The 23687-nt window shown below is 43.9% G+C and overlaps 1 protein-coding gene across 3 annotated transcripts in view; it reads right to left on the bottom strand.

Annotated features, from left to right (window-relative positions):
• The window catches only part of nsg2 (neuronal vesicle trafficking associated 2), a 105731-nt gene that overhangs the window by 6224 nt on the left and 75820 nt on the right, over positions 1-23687 (bottom strand). For all 3 annotated transcript variants that reach the window (XM_070877264.1, XM_070877265.1, XM_070877266.1), the window contains exon 4: positions 6137-6247. In XM_070877264.1, the coding sequence (XP_070733365.1) occupies positions 6137-6247 (111 nt within the window). The remainder of the gene's footprint in view (positions 1-6136; positions 6248-23687) is intronic.

Here is a 23687-nt window from a genome sequence, read left to right as displayed (position 1 = left end):
AGGTCAAGCGCAGACTACGGAAGGAGCATGTGGCAAACCAGTCCCACCCAACCCTTCCCTCGGCGAATGTCTGTCCCACCTATGACAGAGTCTGTGACTCTCATATAGGACTGTTCAGCCACCAAAGAACTCATTTCAGGAGTGGAAGCAAGTCTTTCTCAATTCCAAGGGACTGCCTATGATGATGATGATGATGGGTCTATAGTCCATCCCAAAGTTAATCAGACATGTTAGAGCTGTGCCTTTACCCCTAACAATATACCTGGGAGGCATTTCTCCAGTTCAAGATTGTGGCTTGAATTATGCATCATCTTGTTATACAGAAAAGTAGCCTTTGGATGCTGTAAATTGAAGGAGCACATGTACAGTGACAGACATGTAGCCAACCTGTAAGCCAACCTAGGTGTCATAGAAACATAGAAAATAGGAGCAGAGTAGGCCATTCGGCCCTTTGAGCCTGCACCACCATTCAATATGATCACGGTTGTCAGTAGCTAACCATGCAACCATATAGTGTTACAATGAATTGCGGTGTGATGCCATTGTTAGATGTCAGTATGACAAAGTTTTCAATTGTAGGTTACATCTTTAATTCACACCCTACTAAGGTATGGATAAGCAACAAGAGAGCTGTAAGTTTGTGTGAGAGCTTGGGATGGACAAGCTGCAAATTTGGAAATTGCTGGGTTGGGGAGTACATAAGTTGCCAATTGCACCTTTGCGGGGCAGGAAGTTTTGACAGCCCCAATGTATACCGGGTCTCTGCTGCAGAAGCATCCCAGTATAAATTCCATTGAGTTTCAAAGACTGCTGAAGAAACACCTGCAATCGCAGTGTGCAAATTACAGAATTAGGAGGAGATGAGAATCACCCGTTGCAAATTCCATGACTTCTGTCTTCCCATCCACCAGTGAGAATGTGCACCACTGTTCAACAAGGTGGAAGTACCAATTAAAGGAAAACTGCTGAACTGACATTCCTTGTGCAGACTTTTGATCATATCTTGGGGCTCACTTCAGGTATTGGCTGCAAGAAAATCACTGTTATACTCAGAAAGCTTTCCTCTACATTTTGCATAGTCCATGGAAAGCATTGTATTTAAAGAGCATTACTGAGTTAAGATCTGAAGGCTGCACAATGGGTTTCCCATTGGAAATCCCACTTTACATGATCTACATGCTGCAGGGAAAGGAGCAGGAGGAGACTGTGAGGGAGGCCAGATTAACCAGGCAGCACCACAGGACAACCAGTCTATTCTAGCAACTCCCATCCAACAGAATGTGTAGACTCAGGCACACTTTTCAAGCCCTTTCCCAGGAGTCTGTCTCAGGAGGCTGTGCTTCAGTCATGATACTTTACAATAACTCTATTTGTTGCTGCACGCAGATCTGCAACCAACTTCCACAGCATGTACGGCTCTGATTGTGGCAGGGAAAGTGACCATAGCTCTCAACTTTTATGCCACAAGCTGATCCCAGGGAGTCTCAAGGGACTTTTTCCAGATATGCACTCCTCTATAAGACAATTCACCTGCCCTCTTTGCCAGGGCATTTCAGTTTATACAATTTTAACAGTGCTCCCAGTCAAATTTCTCAGAGTTGCCAAATTCCCCAAGATTGTCAGGGTTAATAAGAACATAAGAACATAACAAATAGGAGCAGAGATAGGCCATACAGCTCCTTGAGCCTGCTCTGCCATTCAATAAGATCATTGCTGACCTGATCATGGACTCAGCTCCACTTCCCTGCCCGCTCCCCATAACCTCTTAACCCCTTATCGTTTAAAAAACTGTCTATTTCTGTCTTAAATTTATTCCATGTCCCAGCTTCCACAACTCTCTGAGGCAGCGAATTCCACAGATTTACAACCCTCTGAGAGAAGAAATTTCTCCTCATCTCTGTTTTAAATGGGCGGCCCCTTATTCTAAGATCATGCCCTCTAGTTCTAGTCTCCCCATCAGTGGAACCATCCTCTCTGCATCCACCTTGTCAAGCCCCCTCATAACCTTACACGTTTCGATAAGATCACCTCTCATTCTTCTGAATTCCAATGAATAGAGGCCCAACCTACTCAACCTTTCCTCATAAGTCAACCCTATCATCCCCAGAATCAACCTAGTGAACCATCTCTGAACTGCCTCCAAAGCAAGTTTATCCTTTCGTAAATATGGAAACCAAAACTACATGCAGTATTCCAGGTGTGGCCTCACCAATACCCTGTACGACTGTAGCAAGACTTCCCATGTGTCATGGTCTGCCCCAAATGTAAACCCCCATATTTATTAAAACTGCAAAAATTACCATTCCGTAAATATGCAGCTCATTTACGGCGATAGGCACAGTTCCTGACACATGAATTCATAACATGCTGGGAGCTGTCATAATGCTTTCATACTTTGTCAGTCCAAGCTTTATTTCAACAGCAGAGGTAAGAGTTAGGGTGGCTGCTGGGTGACAAGGCATACCTACTATTTCCATGGCTCATGATACCTCTTTGTAGGACCACCAGCGCTGTAGAGAAGCACTACAGTGAAGCACACATGAGGACAAGGGTAAGAATTGTGCAAGCCATTGGGATGCTCAAAGGATGATTCCAATGTCTGGATAGGTCCAGGCGTGCTCAACACTGTTTCACAAACTAAGGTAGCATGTTGTGTGCTTTACAACTTTGTAGTCAGGAAGAGATATTACCTTACCATGCAGGGATTGATGCTGGGGTCTCAACTATTTACAATCTATATTAATGACTTGGATGAAGGGACCGAGTGCAATGTAGCCAAGTTTGCTGATGATACAAAGATGGATGAGAAAGCAAATTATGAGAAAGACACAAAAAATCTGCAAAGGGATATAGATAGGCTAAGTGAGTGGGCAAAAAATTGGCGGATGAAGTATAATGTGGGAAAATGTGAGGTTATCCACTTTGGCAGAAAAAATAGAAAAGCAAATTGCTATTTAAATGGAGAAAAATTGCAAAGTGCTGCAGTACAGAACGACCTGGGGGTACTTGTGCATGAAACACAAAAAGTTAGTATGCAGGTACAGCAAGTAATCAGGAAGGCAAATAGAATATTGGTCTTTATTGCAAGGGAGATGGAATATAAAAGCAAAGAAGTCCTGCTACAACTGTACAGGGTATTGGTGAGGCCACACCTCGAGTACTGCATTCAGTTTTGGTCTCCGTATTTAAGGAAGGATATACTTGCAGAGAAAGTTCACTCGGTTGATTCCAGAGATGAGAGGGTTGATGTATGAAGATAGATTGAGTAGGTTGGGCCTGTACTCATTCGAGTTCGGAAGGATGAGAGGTGATCTTATCGAAACATATAAGATAATGAGGCTCAACAAGGTGGATGCTGAGAGGATATTTCTATGCATAGGGGAAACTAGAACTAGGGTACATAGTCTCAGAATAAGAGGCCGCCCATTTAAAACTGAGATGAGGAGGAATTTCTTTTCTCAGAGGGTTGTAAATTTGTGGAATTCCTTGCCCCAGAGAGCTGTGGAGGCTGTGTCATTGAATATATTTAAGGTGGAGATAGACAGATTTTTGGGCGATAGGGGAATAAAGGGTTATGGGGAGCGGGCAGGGAAATGGAGCTGAGTCCATGATCAGATCAGCCATGATCTTGTTAAATGGCGGAGCAGGTTCGAGGGGCCAAATGGCCTACTCCTGCTCCTATTTCTTATGTTCTTATGTTATCATTATAACCCCTTATTCCCTTATCGGTTAAGAAACTGTCTATCTCTGACTTAAATATAGTCAATGATCAAGCTTCCACAGCTCTCTGAGGCAGCAAATTCCACAGATTTACAACAGAAGAAATTCCTCCTCATCTCAGTTTTAAATGGGCGGCCCCTTATTCTAAGATTATGCCCCCTAGTTCTAGTCTCCCTTATCAGTAGAAACATCCTTTCTACATCCACCTTGTCAAGCCCCCTCATAATCTTATATGTTTTGATAAGATCACCTCTCATTCTTCTGAATTCCAATGAGTAGAGGCCCAACCTACTCAACCTTTCCTCATAAGTCAACCCCCTCATCTCCGGAATCAATCGAGTGAAACTTCTCTGAACTGCCTCCAAAGCAAGTATATCCTTTCTTAAATATAGAAACCAAAACTGTATGCAGTATTCCAGGTGTGGCCTCACTAATACCCTGTATAACTTTACAAGACTTCCCTGTTTTTATACTCCATCCCCTTTGCAATAAAGTCCAATATTCCATTGGCCTTCCTGATCACTTGCTGTACCAGCATCATCAGATAGATGTCCATGGATGATACCACAAAGCCTGATGATAACATGGCTTATGCTGTAGATCCAGCCCATGAAGTACAGGATGCAGGTGACGATGGCAATGACTTCTAGACAGATTTATTTGGCTCAACATCACATGTGAATATAGCACTATTATTTGGAAGTGTCAACTCATCAAAGCTTGATCATGCAGCATGGAAGCTTCTGTGGGAGTTGATGAAGTGCTTCTTTGTGTTAACATGAGAGGAAGCAGCCTCTGAGGCATGCACACCAGCTTCCTCAATGGTTCTGGGAACAGGATTCTGGTTACCAATGGTCAACGGGAGAACAAACCTCATGAAACCAGTAAGATCCTTAAATCCCTGAGAGTCAACCAGATATCCTCTAGTCTCTAGATGCTGCCCTGTATGCTTTGTAATCCAGCTGACTAACTTCTCCAGACAATCGCCTACGACCAGCAAGCCTTCATTCAGTGCCTCCACATTGACTTCACTGGCTTGCCTAGATCTCTCATGAAACAATGGAAGGTTTGCAGATGCTTCTGTGGATGCCACTTACTCCAGACTGCTCTGCAATGAGTTGAACCTCATCCCGGATGATGGTACACATCAGGGCAGTGAACTCCACCACAATCCAGCCTTCAGCCCTACATTTTTGGAGTGGTCATATGTGTCTGATGTTCTGCTAGGATCCTTAGGCCAGAATCTCTGAGGTCATCATCCATGTGCTCTACAGCTAGGGATGGCATGTGTTACCCCTCTGCTCAACTATATCAGACTCTACTTCTGGCCTCCTTGTGCACTATGTCTCACTATGTATCCCTTCCTCATCTACACTTCAGCGATTGTTTCTAAGCTGCAGAATGAAAGGGCAAGGGTGAATGACAATGTGGGTGAGAAGTCACCATTGCTGCCAAAGGTAGAGGGACAGCAGTATCTTGTTCTACATCATCTTTCTCAGCAATCCTACTAAAAGCCATAGCCACTCCGTCCAAATGAACAGTGCCACTGCATGTGATGGTTTTTTCCTTGGAATTCAAACAATGGCATCCCTCAGTGCTCTCATTTGGACAGTAGCACTTCCACATCAACCTTGAGAAGACAAATGCATGCCTTTTCCCTTCTATTGCAGAAGCTATTTCACTCTCTCTTCTAAGAACCTTCTCAGTCCTTTAACTGCATACAGCTCTTTAAATAAGGACTATCTTCCCTTGTCCATTCCTTCATGAATTTTCCACGCTCTCACAGCGTATCTGGTTCCCTACTGACGGGACTCACACCTTTATCCCACCAGCTCTATGGAAGTTAGCTGATTTGGGGGATTCTGATGGGGTCAGCCTTCTTGGATTTTAGTGAACATAAATCTTGTCCCACCGCTCTCACGCTACACCATTGAGAACCTAGGAGTTTCCAGGCCGACAGTTTTTGGCATTCAAACTTACTTTCAAAACTTTAAAAAATTTTTATAAACAAAATCCAATTTGTAGCACAACTCTTTAAATATATAACCAAATCCATGATTACATTTGACTCACTGAAAATCTGCTTTGTGTTGAAAAACGTACAAATAGATTTCTGCTTCCAATGAAAGTAACACCCTCTTGCCTGGAACCTTGCCCACACATCCCTTCTAATTTACTCTGGTGATCAATATCAGTAATGATACAAGCTGCTCTAATAAATATTCACATTTTTACACCTATTCTATGCCACATTTGGGACAGCAAATGACGTAAGTTACGATAAAATGTTGACGAATAACAAGCTGTTGCTGATTACTTCAAACTCTATCAGTTATAAATTTGAAAGTAAGATTAGTTTATTCCACAAATTCAATGTGCTGCTGGAAAGAGTCTCTCTTTTTCTTCCAACCCTTACCTTGTACACAAATCCATCTGGGCAACTGTGATCATAGGTGAAGGCTTTGTATACCACGAGGAACACGATACAGGCAAGGAATGCAAGAGCAAGAAAAATGAGAATGGTAACCTGTAACACAAGAAAAAGCGAAGTCCAAATGATCAACTTATAAATTCTTAATAATAATATTGGTTATGTTCATAAACATCTTACAATTCCATTTAACATTTTAACAGTTTTCATGACTCATATACTTACATTTTATAGATTGTTCAATACAGAGCTCTCCCAAGTGCCAAATAACAATCCAACAGTAATCTGAGGCTTCTTGACGAAATATTTCATTACTAACATTTACTGGAATCCAATCATGCCCAGTGGCAGGCTGTTTATAATGTTAATTTTCTTATATTACAATATTTGAGGTTTTGATGGCCAAGTTACACCAGACTGTTTATTCCCATCTGCATCAGTAAGCAGCAAGATGCTATGGAAGAGCTTTTCATAAGATGATTATTTCTAGTAAATGAATTTTGCTGTGAGGCATGTAAAGGTTTTGCATACTTCAAACTGAGGATATATATATCAATTTTGACAAAAGTGCACCGAGTCATTTATTCACTAAAATGCCACTGGTCACATTTTTAGGAAACTTTGGACATACCTAATCTCCAATTATCACCTAATTCTAGAATTTCATGTATGGCTGAAGCTTGAGATGTCAATGCTTGCACAGATTCCACCATTTAATCAGGTGGTCCAGTACCATAATTTAGGGAAAATCTAAGTGAGGCCAAAGTTCAAAGAGAGTGTACACCAACTCATGATCCTGGACTTATGGTAAATATTGTCAATAATGTCACCTTAATTTTCAAAAAATACTGTAGAGTGGAAACAATCATTCAGCTTCTAATACTGTGGGAAGCACTACACTAATCCCCTTCTAAAATAGATTCCATAGCCCGATGTTAACCCGGGGAAAGAAATGAGCATGGGGCCGGCGGGTTGAGCAGTAGACTTGCTCCGACACACCACTGTGACTCCTGGGCTTCATTACCATTCTCCAGGACTGATTCCCGCCCAAACATGGGGACATGGAAGCCCGTGGCTTCGGCGTGGCAGGAAGCTGTCACCAGGAACCCATGGGAAAGGTCCCTGGCAGTGAGATAAGTGGGTCGACGAGGGGGCCGAATCCTTTTGTGATCAGGATGGGGCGGGGGGGTAGGGGGGGAATAAGGAATCACCACAATCTGTAACCTCATGGCCCGGCCTATCCGTCATTCTACCATTACCATCAAGCCAGGGACCAACCTTGGTTCAATGAGGAGTGTAGGAGAGCATGTCAGGAGCAGCACCAGGTGTACCTAAAAATGAGGTAACAACCTGGGGAAGCTGCAATACATGCTAAGCAGCAGAAGCAGCATCCCATAAACAAAGCTAAACAATCCCACAATCAACGGATCAAATCAAAGCTTTGCAGTCTTGCCACATCCAGTTGTGAATGGTGGTGGACAATTAAACAACTAATAGGAGGAGGAGGCTACATGAACATCCCCAGCATCAATGATGACGGAGCTCAGCATGCAAGTGCAAAAGACAGGGCTGAAGCGTTTGCAACCATCTTCAGTCAGAAGTGCCGAGTGGATGATCCATATCGGCCTCCTCCTGAGGTTCTCACCATCACAGAAACCAGTCTTCAGCCAGTTCGATTCACTCCACATGAAATCAAGAAGCGACTGAGCGCACTGGATATAGCAAAGGCTATTGGCCCCAATAACATCCCGGCTGTCGTGCTGAAGACTTGTGCTCCAGAACTAGCCGCACCTCTAGCCAAGCTGTTCCCGTACAGCTGGCATCTACCCGACAATGTGGAAAACTGCCCAGGTATGTACTGTCCACAAAAAGCAGAACAAATCCAATCCAGCCAGGGGACCAACCTTGGTTCAATGAGGAGTGTAGAAGAGCATGCCAGAAGCAGCACCAGAAACCTAAAAATGAGGTACCAACCTGGGAAGCTGTAACACAGGACTACATTGCCCCATCAGTCTACTCTCAATAATCAGTAAAGTGATGGAAGATGTCATCAACAGTGCTATCAAATGACACTTACTCACCAATAACCTGCTCACCAATGTTCAGTTTGGGTTCCGCCAGGACCACTCGGCTCCAGACCTCATTACAGCCTTGGTCCAAACATGGACAAAAGAGTTGAATTCCAGAGATGAGGTGAGAGTGACATCAAGGCAGCATTTGACTAAGTGTGGCATCAAGGAGCCCGAGTAAAATTTAAGCCAATGGGCATCGGGGGAAAAACTCTCAACTGGCTGGAATCATACGTAACACAAAGGAAGATGGTTGTGGTTATTGGAGATCAATCCTGGAACTCCCTCACTAACAGCACTGTGGGAGTACCTTCACCACACGGAATGCTGCGGTTCAAGAAAGCGGCTCACCACCACCTTCTCAAGGGCAATTAGGGATGTGCAATAAATGCTGGCCTTGCCAGCAATGCCCATGTCCTGGAACGAATAAATAAAATTAAAAAAAACAAGACAGGAGAGGCCCAAGATTTTCTTGTGTGGCCCAGTGGAGTAGTTCTGCTCCTGCTGGCCACAAGGAAATGTTAAAAAAAGTAATTAACTTACCTTCTTGACCCTCTACCATACTTGCTCCTGTGTGGCACCAGCTTCCCTAACAAGGCTAGCACCATATGCATGACTGCGTGTAGAAATCTCGTCAAGGCTTGAATAAGATCAGACACCAACTTTTGCCTTTAAACGAGGCCCTTGTCTGCCTGGGGCAAGTCTGATGCTGCCCTAATGGGCCTGATAAAATGGAATGAGTGTGGCATGTAGGCGAGTGGCATGCTGCAGATATTTAACCCCTCCAGGCCCCCTTTTCAGCAGAGGCAAGGGGTTAAAATCAATCCTTATTACTGGCTTACATATGAAAAAGGGACAATCGGGCAAGGCCACTGATGTCTATGGAACCATACCACAGCAAAAAGTAACTGTCTTCAGGACAGGTTGAAAAAAACTGGAGGGAAAAAAGGAAACCTAATAGTGGAACACACCACCATCAAGCAAATTAAACCTAGCTGGTCCAGAAGAAGAGATTTCTGTGGCAATAAGCATCTACAAACTGGCTCCATTCTGGATCTCTGTCAGCAATGCTCAAAAACAAATTCTACATTTGTGTTTAGGTGATTTGCTACAAGCTCCACCCCCAAAATTTTGGGATAGTGCAGCAGACATTTTAGAAGACCCACCCATTATTTCAGCTTCAAGTTGATATGTTTCATCTTTGAACAGATAGGCCACGAATGGCCACGGAGCAGTTGTAAAATGTGAGTATAAGTGGGCCGCTTACAGGGCCTGAGGGTGAGGGTTGGGAGGGTGAGAACTATTTCTCACATATAAACAAATGGAGACTAGAACCGTTTCCCTGTCTGAAGGTAGAATGTTCTTTGGTGATCTATATACATATTTAATTTGTCATGCTCTGATTACTGCAGTGTCTGTGTGGAACTGCAAAATGCTCTCTCTTGGTCTGTTCGTGCTCATTAACAAACATGAGTGTTTTAAATAAAATTCTTTGTTTCTACATTTAAAAATATAGACAAGAATAATATTTACTGAGCTAAGAAAGTACACCCATGTGAGTGTACATGCTTTCGTTAGAAAACAGCCAATTATTTCCAAATTGAAATGCTTTGTGTAACCTGGATGTCCAAAAAGAAACACTTCAAAATGATTTCCTATACTTTGCATGGTATTTGATCCGGATTTATAATTTATTGATGTTATTCAGTATTTCAAAATTGAACTGTTGTTAATTTTTAACACATTGTTCTCATTGGCAGTGATAACCGAAGTATTTTTCACAGAGCACAGACAACAACATCACTGACACTTTCGTTTTTTGGAAGATGACTGTGGAGGCTCCATTTCCAACACATTCATAGATTCTCTCTGACAACATTATTGGACAGTAACTGAGAAAAACACATCAAATATACACAACAAATATCACTATTTACCATGAGATGCACTTTAGAAATAAAATAGGAACAGACAAAATGTGCCTCAGTCTGTTTTTTCCCCACACTTTAACGCTAGTTGTGAAAGGTCAGCAGCAACGATCTAAGAGGTCAGCATCCTTTAGGAACTACCAGCTGACACTGATGACATTTGTGGCTTAGCACAACCTGTCAACCACTTTATGCTGTTACTGCCAAGAAGTGAGCTCTGTGGTTTGATCCATATCTGATGGGTAAATAACAATTTATTTATCAAATGGGACTAAAGATCATAGCCACCAATGTCTCCATATCCGTCAAAGGCAACAAACTGAAAAGAAAAACATGTTAAAAATATATTGTTCGTTCAGCAAGGTTTATTTTTATGTAGAATGTGAATCATTAGAAGCATTGGGGGAAAATTACGTTGCGCCCCACTTGGGGCCGGTAACACCTGCGAGGTGGGACCTTTTGTGCCAGGGACGGAAGTCCCGCCCCCCCTCTCAAAATTGGGGTTACCGCCCCCGAGAGGAAGTGGAGTGCAAAAGAACATGCTCCATTTATTTTCTGGGGAGTTAACGGGGCAGAAGCAGAGTGAGCAAGCCACAACGCTGCGTCACGTGGCACTGACGCGTATGAGGGGCTCTCCCCTCCATTAAAGGGGAGGACCCAAGCTGCCAACTCTGCGGGGTCCTACCTGGACCACCAGGGGACAGAGTGCCAGGCTGCTAATTCGCGGCATGGACCCTGTGTTCAAAACTCCAATGGGGCGGTCGAAAAATGATGACATTAATTTCCAAGATGGCTGACACCTCCCCTTTAAGTAGCACCCCATGAGCCTCCTACCCCTGAAGCTGCCGCTGTCATCGCCCGGCTTCAGGGGACACGGGCCAATTTTTGCTCCAGGGCGAAAATGGCGCGCTGCGCACAGTGATGACGTTGCCACCGCTGGAGCAGCAGAGTGGGCCGCTACCAGTTACCGCCGCTGCTAAGCTCTCACGGAATTTAGCAGGAGTTGTTAGCAGCATCGCGTCCGGGCGAAACGACCCCAATTTCTGTTATTCAGGGGCTGTTTATTTGTCACTACAATACAAGGTATTGTCTAAAGAATTCTTGCTAAACAATAATTGCACAGTATTGGGATATTTTGTCATCAGGAAAGTTTGGTGAATGCAAGAAAAAACTTCTATTTATTTTGATCTTACCAGAGATTCCTAGGGGCCGAAACTGCCTACCGCGCAAAACGAGGCACACCTACCGTTTTTGATGTGTTCTGGCCGCCCCAATACATGGGATGGCCCAACCGTTGAAATTCAGCACTTCGGGGATTTTTTTTGGAGTGGGGCGGAAGTGGTCTCATCATGGGGGCGGAGGTGGGGTCAGGGCGGAGTGGCCGTCACGAGTGGGGCGAAAGTTGGGGCGGGGCGGAGAAGCCGATGCTGTCAATCATCAGGGCCACACTGATGATGTCATCGCACTGGCGCATCACAAGATCTCTCCCCTTCAGTTAAAGAGGAGGGTCGCTGCGAACTCTGCAGCCACTTTAGTGGCAAACACTGGGCCACCAGGGAGGATTTTGGCCAGGCCAGTGGGAGTGCCAGGCTCCCTGTTGGCAGCCATAATTGTCGGCCTGACCTGACAGTCGGCCAACAAAAAAAATTAAGATGGTGTTGCCGGCAGCAACACCTCCCCTTGAAGGGTGGTCGCACCGCCCAGCTACAGAGAGTGTATCGACAGTAAAAGCTGTTGGGGGCACCATTCGGTAGCGGTGCCGCTCCCATGGGGCAATTCCAGGAAAGGGGCACTTTTCCCAGGGGCAATTTCACAAAGGGATCCCCGCCAGTCCGTAAGGGATCGGCACGTGCATGCAGCTGCGGGAAAATAGGCGGAGCGCTCCCGGACACCGCTCCAAACCTGAGGAAGGGTAATTTTCAAAATGGCGGCCCCTCCGCAGCGACTTGGTGGACATTCCGCACCGACCCATGACTGCAGCTTTCAGGCGGCCAGAGGTCTCATAGAAAAGGGCAAATTCGGCCCCCTAATGTCTTACCAATATATGAGGGGCAATTTTCAACTGTCGGCCACCTTTTTCTCATCTGAAAATGAGACGGCCGGCAGTGAAAAATTGAGGAAGGAGGAGCACCTCAGCCATCTCATGGACGCCCAAGGCTCACCTGATGCAACTTTCAGGCAGGAGATATAACAAGTGCCCCCCCCCCCACCCCCCACCGAGAAGATTGGCTGCATTTGCAAATCGAGGTTCTACATCAGTTGTGCACCGCACACCACCTGGTACCAGGTGGTCAGCAGCCCAACCAACGGTTCTTAAAGTGACCATGGAGGCCACTCCAAAAACGGTCAAGAGCTTTTTTGAGGAGAATTTTTTGTGGGGCCAGAAGGAGCAGAATCGCTCTCCTTTTAATAGCGTAGTATCGAAACAAGACTATCTCCAAGAAGTGGCTCATTGCCATATTACACTATGCTAGGTTCAGTGTAAATATTCAAGCATCTCCATATCATCTAATATTTATTTTTAAACATCTTCACAGCCATTGAAGACATCTCTCTACAAAAGCAACCCTCACAGAGAGAATTAAAGATGACTGACCCACACAAGAACACTAAGACCCATCTTTTTCTCTTTGCATAAATGTGTGAGAAAGTTCTGTTATCCAGTGAGGATTTCAGGGTGAAATGCATAAAATATCCAGTTTGTATTCCATTATTAACTTCCGACCAAATTTGATATTGCAGTTTAAACTGATAAAAAGAATAGAATGGTTAAGTGACTAACATTACTTGCCAAAATCATTAATTATTTAACAGATCTCCTCTGTATATCAAAGTCAGTTATTATGCAGATAGTTGTTGACTCAGGGATATGACTCAAGCTCTGTATCAGAAGGCTAATAGATACACCAAACCATCATATTAACCACACAGAGCTCCATTCGATCAATGCCCAGATATTGCACAACGCATGCCTATGATTGCTGCGAGTCCTAATACTCATTTTCACTGACAGTAGCTATAGTTCTTTTACCTTAAGGTGCTTGAACTTGTTCAATGTATTTGAGGATGAGAGAAAGACTGAAGACTGGCTACTGGGATGTAGGTTATAATCACTGCAACCCTGGCTATTAATTCACGTGCTCAACGTCCATACAGAAGCAGAACAACAAATCACATGCCAAAAATAGCGTGCTCATCAAGCAAGCTTTTGGTATCTTCCTGTAAAGGTTCAGATGTTTGCATACAGGAGGGGCATGCCTTATTCCTCAGTGAAGGTAGAGATAAACATCTTGAATTGGTTCTTCACTTTTCCAATAGATAGAACCAGCACCATCTCATACACATTTCAGCAAAATCACCAAAGTCAGGGTCACCATATCTAGCAGGGTGAATAGACTTTCCACCCAACATATTGAAATAGCTCTTAAAACTGCAGGATAACATCCAAACTTTAATCAGTACACTTGAGCTGGAATGCTCAGGAATGGTGAGCCTGTCGGAATCACTGTGGTACAAAAATTTACTTCTGTGTGTGCTCTCATGTTCTGTGTGGTGTGTTCAGTAAAGCTGATATTTTGATAAAGATTGAACCAGACAAAGCTGTTGGTACCAGAATGGTGCATATATCTCTTCATGTCAGTAAATGAGTTATTGTTGGAGTGATTTGGGTGAACAATGGTGTTACCATGCCACAGTGCCAAAAGCAGAGTGTTCGCAGCTCCATGACAACTTGCAGGTGGTTTCAACTTGAGAATGCTCTGTTTAAGGATAATGGAGGGATAGTGCTGTGTAGTAGATGTGGCAGCACCTCTTCTCATCCTGTGCATTTAACAGAGGGTGAGTTACCTAAGGCTATCTCTGGGTCAACCCTGAGTATAAGTTTGGAAACTAAGGGCTCAATTTTGTCCAACACCTTTTTTCGGCGCAATTACCTTAAGTGCGCTGACTTTGCACGCTGGAAACGGCGCCGGAAAAGGTCACCCCATCCTGGCCCCTCTTCTGAGTCCCCTGTGTCCCAGCGTGGCGTGCATTGTGAAGTGGGGGGCAGAGCAACAGGCCAGCGCCGAAAAAAGTGAAGTCTGTGCGCATGCTCCTGCCCTCCCAGCGTGTCCTGTGGGCTGTGAGCAGGACCCGATGCTCGCAGCCCCTATCCCCAGCCGAAGGGATGCCCCGATCTCGCCGCACCCTATCCCCGGCCGAGTGGTGTCCCGCACCGAGGTAGGACTTCAGTTTTATTTTTTATTTATTGGTTGTGCTTGAGGGTTTTGATTGGGGGGGGGGGGGGAGAAAGAGTGTTTTGCGGGGGGGGGGAAAAAGAGTGTTTTGATGGTGGGGGGAGAAAGAGTGTTTTGATGGGGGGGGAGGAGTGTTTTGATGGCGGGGCAGGAGGGGGGGAGAAAGAGTGTTTTGATGGCGGGGTGGGGCGGGGGGGGGAGAAAAAGTGTTTTGATGTGGGGGGAGCTTTAAAAAAAATCCGATTCTGGCATAAAGGTAGGACTTCTATTTTTTATTTTTATTGATTGATTGCTTATTGCTTTTTGTGGTTTCTTTAGTGCTTTGTAAGTCTTGATGCAGGTCCTCAGCTTCCTTCTATTTTTTATTTGTTATTGAATGCTTATTTTTGTGCTTTGTTTAGTGCTTTGTAATTCTTGATGCTTTAAATGTGCTAACCTGTGCCGATTTCTTAACTGCCCGCAAGGTTTTTCAGAGCTGGCCACATACGCTGAGCTAAGTCGATTTGGAGTAAGTTTTAGCTGGCCAAAACTGGCGTAAGTGTCTGGGAACGCCCCCTTTTGAAAAAAAAACTGAACTAAAAAAAATTGTACCTAACTGACTTACTCTGGAGCAAATATTCAGGGGGAAATGGCATTTTTTAATTTACGCCAGAAAAAACAACTTACTCCAAAAAAATTGATGCAAATCATGGCCAAAATTGGGCCCTCAAGGAAGATGTGAGAGTCAGCCTTGTAATGGAGAGAGGAAGAAATTAAACTGAAAGTAATGGGGAGCAAGTCTATGGCATTTATAAATATCGTATTACCACTTACAGGTCATGGAAGGGGCAGCTCATTTCCAATGAAGGGTTTTACTTTAATTATCAGACAATGCATCCCAACTACCATAGCCAGGGCCTTACATTAAACGTCTCTACTAGTGCACTTATAATGTAGTGAATTTGATGATACAAGCATGTTAGTTTGAAATTTAGTGCTTTTAAAATCCAATACCCATAAATTTACAAAGGATATTTAAAAAAATTATGTGCATACTAGCAAAATTTGAAATGACATGCTGGGGCCAAAATTCAGGCACACCTATGATTTCCTACCTACTTTTACTGCCGGGAGAATGGAGGCGGCCGTTCGATCAATTTTCAGGTCTTTGATGTTATTTTTTCATTGGACTGGAAGTCTGTCATAGTGGGGGCGGGTGTTCGGCGGTAAGGCAGGTTGAGGGGCTGAATTTGGGGCGGGATTGGGACTCCGCCACTGTCACTCAGTGGTGGAGCGGTGGTGATGTCACAGCTCATGTGAGTCACCACGCTCTCTCCCCTCCATTAAAGGGGACAGAATCCGTAATTTTGTATCTTCGGCCACTGGGCCAGCAGTGAGGGTTTCGGCTGGGCCAGCGGCCTGGCACCCAAGAGGACGTGCCAGGCTGCCCGTTGGCGGCCCGGCTGAACCTGTGGGCACTATTTTGCCGGCTGATTGGAAAGTTGGCCGGCAAAAATAAAGACATGGCGACCGCGGCAGTGGGCCCTCCCCTTGAATGGCCGCCGCGCTGTCGGGTCGCACACAGTGAGGAGAAGGTGCACCAACAGAAAAAGCTGTCGGAGGCACCGCGTGGCAGGGCAACAATTTTTTTACCTAAATTTCGGTTGGTGTATTTTTCAGGCGAGAGAAAGCGGCGGTGCGCATTCTGATGATGTGTTTGCGGTGGTCATCAGCATCGGGACGGAATTGGGTCTAGGCCAAAAAATCCCCAACCTGAATTTGGGTTGGAGCAGCCAGTTGACCACAAAGCGGCAGCCACAGGATTCCGCCGCATGGCCGCCGCAAATGGGCAGTAACGGGTCTTTCTGAGACCCTGAATTTCGACACTGCTATTTTGTAAAAAATCCCGTAATGCTAGGTGCGGGAATGTCAACCCTAGTCTTGGAGGTTTGTCCCGTTCCCTAATCACCATTACAAGAATGTAAAAATAATAAAGGATAATAAAGTAATTTAAAAAGCATGTGTACCCTTCTCAACAAATTCCACTTCTTTCTAACCACTGAAGTTGAGGTAATCAATATAGCCTGGGCTTATCATAATACAGTCACAATACAGGGCAGGAGATAGCGCAAAGCTTTTATGTTTTGAGTGGAAGAAGTAAATACGATGGGATTATATTATCTGATTCAGCACATCATATGGTGCAAACGGCTTCATTAAAAATATTACTATCTTCCTTACCAACAAAACATAACATTCCAGAGAAAATTCAAACACTGGATTGGTGCCAGGTCACTGCAGGCCCTGACACAAAGTTTTATAATGCCCTAAAAAAATTCCTCTTGTATTTTTCTTTCCTGTTGCAGTACAAATAACAAAGCGGTTGGATACCATGGTTAAAAAAAATCTGGGGGTATATTTTCAGCAATCCCAGTGAGCACTTTACATGCCAGGAACAGGTATTGCCAATTCAGGTACACGTCCACCAAGATTTTCTACCCATTCACAGAAGAAAAATCGGTAGTAATGCTACCGATGTGCACCTCTGTTTGTGAAGCTCTGCTCTAGGAGTGCCAAAGATGAAATGCTGCTTTAACTATTATTGCAATCATGATTCTCTGAAATTTTTACCTGAGGGTTTATTTTTATGCATTAGTAGCTCAGCAATTATCAACTACGAAGATAAGATCCTGTGGTTATTGGAAACACAACGGTACAGAGACATCAATAAGTCAATCTCCCTCATTGATTACTAGAGTATTGAACAAAGTAAATAATAATAAATATTATTAATGTTACAACAATTGTCATCTTACATTACAAAATGTTATTGACTTTTATCTCAAATTGCAATGTTCAATGCTCTCCTGTTTATCCAAGTTTGTTATCAAGGAAAATAAGTCGCCCAAGAGATGTGAACAGCCTTTGGCTCTCAAACTGGAGACTCAGGAAATAAAGAACTGGGTCAGAAAAAAGTTAGATAATGCCAGACAAAATCTCTTTCCTAAGGAGTAAAAATATATCAAAGGGAAATAAACCCTGAATGTCTCCCAGAGAGTAGTTAACAAATACTCGAATGCATAAGTAGCTGTGGAAGGACAGCTGTTTTTATATTACTCTTGTTTAGTTCATATTCCAGCAGACTGGTGTCTGTAGATTTTCTCCCTGTATTTAGGAACATAACATAAGAAAAAGGAGCAGGAGTAGGCCATAGGGCCCCTCGAGCCTGCTCCACCATTCAATAAGATCATGGCTGATCTGATCATGGACTCAGCTCTACTTCCCTGCCCGGTCCCCATAACCCTTTATCCCCTTATCGTTTAAGAAACTGTCTATTTCTGTCTTAAATTTATTCAATGTCCCAGCTTCCACAGCTCTCTGAGACAGCGAATTCAACAGATTTACAACCCTCGGAGAGAAGAAATTTCTCCTCATCTCTGTTTTAAATGGGCGGCCCCTTATTCTAAGATCATGCCCTCTAGGTCTAGTCTCCCCCGTCAGTGGAAACAGCCTTTCTGCATCCACCTTGTCAAGCCCCCTTATAATCTTACACGTTTCAAGAAGATCACCTCTCATTCTTCTGAATTCCAATGAGTAGAGGCCTAACCTACTCAACTTTTCCTCATAAGTCAACCCCCTCATCCCCGGAATCAATCTAGTGAACCTTCTCTGAACTGCCTCCAAAGCAAGTATATTCTTTTGTAAAGATGGAAACCAAAACTGCACGCAGTATTCCAGGTGTGGCCTCACCAATACCCTATATAGCTGTAGCAAGACTTCCCTGCTTTTATACTTGATCCCCTTTGCAACATAGGAACAAGAGTAGGCTATTTAGCTCCTCGAGCCTGTTTCGCCATTCAATGAAATTGTTATGTATATATGCTTGAGGTTACTAGCCACCAGGTGGCGCCAGTGTCGGAGGTCATTGGGCTGTACGCACGTGTGTGCGGCCCAGGTATAAAAGGCAAGCCATCATGTAATGTAATCACTTTTGGCCCTAATAAAGCAAAGCCAGGTTTGTACCTGTGTTAGTTTACAGTATTCAGTCTATCGAGTTATTACATAAATAACATTTGGCGACGAGGTAACTTAAGAACCTTCGCATGCAAAAATGAGCACAATTGGAATTCTGGAGAGATTCGTGGAGGGAGAGGACTGAGCAGATTTTGTAGCTCGCTTGGATGAGTACTTCGTGGCCAACAAAATGGAGGAACCCACTGACGCAGTTAGGCACAGGGTGGTCTTCTTCACGGTTTGCAGTCCGAAAATCTATGGACTCAAAGAATTTTCTCTCGTCTGCAAGTCCAATAGACAAGGACTATGAGGAATTGTATGCTCTGGTATGTGACCATCTCAAACCAGAAGAAGGCATCATCATCTCACGACATCGTTTCTACACGCACGTTCATTCTGAGGGCCAGGATGTGTCGGAATTTGTTGCCAACGTAAGACGTCTAGCTGGACCGTGTAAGTTCAAAAACGCATTGGGAGACATGCTGCGGGACTTCTTTCTAATTGGCATCAACCACGAAATGATCCTGCACAAGCTACTGGCGGCGGAGACACTCGATTTGAACAAAGCCATCAAAGGCATGCATGACGACAGACAAAAACTTAAAGCAGATATCATCGAAAAATCGGAACTCGGCAAGTACTGTAAACAAGATTGTATCGTCATTTGGCAGAGCTGCATATGGCAGGGCCTACTCGATTGCGTATGCGAAACCTGTGACTGCCCAAAGTCCGCCTACGGGAATGAATCTGATTTCACCGTGTTGGCGTTGTGGGGGCAATCATCGGCCTCATCAGTGTCACTTTAAACAGTACATTTGCAAAGGCTGTTCGAGACTGGGGCATCTCCAGCGCATGTGTCTGCAACTGAGCAAACGTGCTGCGACACACCACGTGGAGGATGATGACCAGTATAGCGCAGATCCGGATATGCAATCCGAGATATAGGTGTCCTTTCAGAATTCGCTTGGCTGCAGCCATATTTCAGAGAAACATGGAGAGTTTACTGAAGTCCATCCCTAGAACCGTCGTGTTCCAAGATGACATCCTGGTCACAGGTCGTGACACCGCCGAACATCTGAACAACCTGTAAGAGGTTCTACATCATCTGGACAAAGTGGGACTCAGACTGAAATGTTCGAAGTGCATCTTCATAGCACCAGAAGTCGAATTCCTGGGGAGGAAAATTGCTGCTGACGGCATTAGGCTTACAGACACGAAAACCAAGGCCATCAAAAATGCACCCAAGCCTCAGAATGTGATGGAGTTATATTCGTTCCTTGGTCTACTCAACTACTTCGGTAATTTCCTACCTAGATTGAGCACTTCATTAGAGCCACTGCACATGCTGCTAAGAAAAGGCAACAACTGGGTTTGGGGTGCATCTCAAGATAGAGCTTTTGAGAAAGCTATTAATTTGCTTTGCTCTAATAAGCTGCTGGTACATTATGATCCATGTAAGCATCTAGTATTGGCCTGTGATGCTTCGTCATATGGAGTTGGATGCGTGCTCCAACAAGCTAATGAGTCGGGTAAACTACAACCTGTTGCGTATGCTTCTAAAAGTTTGTCAAAGATGGAAAGAGCCTACAGCATGGTAGAAAAGGAAGGATTAGCCTGTGTGTATGGGGCTAAAAAGATGCATCAGTACCTGTTTAGTCTTCAGTTTGAACTGGAAACAGATCACAAGCCACTCATTTCATTGTTTTTGGAAAACAAAGCTATCAATACCAATGCATCGTCCCATATCGAGAGGTGGGCACTGACATTATCTGCCTATGATTATGTCATTCACCATAGACCTGGCACTGAGAATTGTGCCGATGCACTGAGCCTTCTGCCGTTGCCCGCATCGGAGGTGGAGATGCCACAACCTGCAGACCTACTGTTAATTATGGATGCTTTTGAAAGTGAAGGAACCCCTGTCATTGCTTAACAAGTTAAGACCTAGACCAGCCAGGACGTGATATCATCGGTCGTGAAATGTTGTGTCCTTAGTGGTGATTGGTCTGCCATACCCAAGCAAATGGGTGATGAGACCCAACCTTACAACCATCGCAAAGAAGAACTATCCATTCAGTCAGATTGTTTACTGTGGGGTAATCGTGTTGTTATGCCTAAGAAAGGCAGAGAGAAATTTGTACATGACCTACATAGCACTCATCTCAGTATTGTCATGATGAAAGCCATTGCCAGATCTCATGTATGGTGGCCTGGAATTGACTCTGATCTGAAATCATGTGTGCATCAGTGCAACACTTGCATGCAGCTAAGTAAAGCACCAGCGGAATTGCCGCTGAGTCTGTGATCGTGGCCATCTAAACCATGGTCCAGGATCCACATCGACTTTGAAGGTTCCTTCTTGGGAAAGATGTTTTTAGTTGTGGTGGATGCATATTCCAAATGGATAGAGTGTATAATCATGTCATCCAGTACATCCACAGCTACCATTGAGAGCCTTCGTGTCATATTGCCACTCATAGTCTGCCCGACATCGTTGTAAGCGACAACAGACCTTGCTTCACTAGTCTGGGGTTTCAAGAGTTCATGAAACTCAATGGTATCAAACATGTGAGGTCAGCACCATTCAAACCCGCATCTAATGGTCAAGCAGAGCATGCTGTCCAAACCATCAAGCAGAGTATGAAACGTGTAACTCAAGGTTCACTGCAGACTCGCTTGTCATGCATATTGCTTAGTTACAGGACAAGACCCCACACGCTTACCAGGGTTCCCCCTGCTGAACTATTGCTGCAGAGAGGTCTCAAGACCAAGCTCTCTCTTGTCCACCCTGACTTGAACGATCATGTTGAATACAGACGTCAAAGTCAGCAGTGGTATCAGGATCGCGCTGCTGTGTCACGCGACATTTCTGTTAACGATCCTGTGTATGTACTAAATTATGGTCAAGGTCCCAAGTGGATCGCCGGTACTGTTACGGCCAGGGAGGGTAACAGAGTGTTTATCGTCAAGCTCAAGAATAGGCAAACATGCAGAAAACATGTTGATCAGATAAAGCTGGGGCACACGGATGAACCGGAACAGTCTGAGGAAGACACAATCAGTGACCAACCAATCTACCCTCAGTCATCAGAGGACTCCGCTGTTATCAATGAATCTGGACTTTCAATCCCTGACATGGTCATTGCCACTCCCATCAGATCGGCCACCCAGCCCCCAGTCATAACAGACTCAGAACGCTCGCCCAAGGCTGGAGTTGAACTGAGACGTTCAACTCGTGTGTGCGGCCCAGGTATAAAAGGCAAGCCATTATGTAATGTAGTCACTTTGGGCCCTAATAAAGCAGAGCCAGGTTTGTACCTGTGTTAGTTTACAGTATTCAGTCTATCGAGTTATTACGTACATAACAGAAATCATGGCATTTCTGTGATCTACATCCACATACCGCCTTTGGTCCATATTCCTGAATACCTTTGGTTAACAAAAATCTATCAAATTCAGATTTAAAAGTAACAATTGACTTAGCATCAATTGCAGTGTGCGGAAGAGTGTTCCAAACTCCTACTATCCTTTGTCTGTAGAAGTGTTTCCTAATTTCACTCCTGAAAGGTCTTGCTCTAACTTTTAGACTATGCCCCCTCGTCCTGGATTCCCCAATCAGCAGACAAAGTTTTGTTGTATCTACCCTATCAGTTCCCCTTAATATCTTGACAACTTCAATCAAATCACCCCTTAGCATTCTAAATTCCAGGGAATACAACCCTTGTTTGTGTAATCTCTTCTCGTAATTTAACCCTGTGAGTCCAGGTATCATTGTGGTAAATCTACGCTGCTCTCCTTCCAAAACTAATATATCCTTCCTAAGATGTGGTACCCAGAACTGCTCACAGTACTCCAGATGTGTTCTAACCAGGGTATTGTATAGTTGTAGCATAACTTCAACCCCCTTGTATTCTAGATATAAAGGCCAGCATTCCATTAGCCTTCTTGATTATTTTATGTACCTGTCCATGACATTTTAATGAGCTATGTACATGGACCCCCTAGTCTCTTTGGACCGCCACTGTTTCTAGCTTTTCACCATTTAGAAAGTACTCTGTTCTATCCTTTTTAGATCCAAAGTGGATGACCTCTCATTTGCCTACATTGAAATCCATTTGCCACAGTTTTGACTATTCACATTCTATTAATATCTCTTTGTAATTTTATGCTTCCATATACACTGCCGCATATCTTTGTGTCATCGGCAAACTTGGATATGTGACTTTCTATCCTATCATCTAAGTCATTAACAAATACCTGCACATAGGTTATTTTTTATCTTTTGGCTGTTGCTTCTTAGTCCCCTCCCCCCTTAGTCATAGAGAGGATTACAAATGGGTTGAGGCACCTTTTGAGCCTTTCTAATGCCAAAGGATGCATTTGACAGGTGATCTTACAGTATGTCCATTCCTTTTATATGTAACTATTGATGAACAACTTTTCTGTCCATTCCTTATTACAGTCAAACCGGTGTTATGTAGGAAAAGTTGAGGCTCCAAAACAGATTCTCTTGGGACACCACTAGTCACATCCTGCCAACTTGAATACCTACCCATTATCCCTATTCTCTATCTCCTGCCACTCAGCCAATTTCTTAATTTGCCTTCAGTTCAATGAGCTTCAACCTTAGTTAACTCTCTTATGCCTTCTGGAAGTCCATATAAATAACATCCATAGACATTCCCCTATCCACTACTTTAGTCACCTCTTCAAAAAATTTGATCGCATTCATCAGGCATGACCCATCCTTTACAAATCCATGTTGGCTCCCTCTGATCAGCTGAAAATTTTCAAGGTGTTCAGTCACTCTATCCTTAATTATCGACTCTAGTAATTTCCCGTGCTTACAGTACTAAATCTGGCAATCTATAATCCACAAACATTGTACAGGCATTAGTTGAGCAGGTCTCTGGCATGAGTAGAAGCTGGGCAAATAAACTCTTTATATTATGGAGGTAAGTTCCTGCTACATTATTATTATTACCTGTAAAGCTAATTAAATGACTATATCTTATGGAAACGCTTTTGAGAAATCATTGTAACGGAGGTCACATTTGAAATCTTTGCCCTCTCCTGGACTGGACTGTTCCTAAATACAGTCCCTTTAGATCATCATTAATTGGCCAAGTATAAATTTATTGAAAAATATAAGGATTTTGAAAGGGAAAGGTAGTTCTATTAGTAAGTACTGTCAATTTTAAGCACTCATTAGTACATTGCTTCCATGTTTTTTGAGAGAAGGGTAAGTTTATTTTCAATATATATGTGCTGGGGATACACAAGCAAAGGGTATTTTCCTACATAACACCGG

The sequence above is a fragment of the Pristiophorus japonicus genome, chromosome 4 (assembly GCF_044704955.1).
Source record: "Pristiophorus japonicus isolate sPriJap1 chromosome 4, sPriJap1.hap1, whole genome shotgun sequence".
Taxonomy (NCBI): Eukaryota; Metazoa; Chordata; class Chondrichthyes; family Pristiophoridae; genus Pristiophorus; species Pristiophorus japonicus.
Note: the sequence above shows the minus strand (reverse complement) of the source record. Positions and strands in the feature narration are given on the sequence as shown.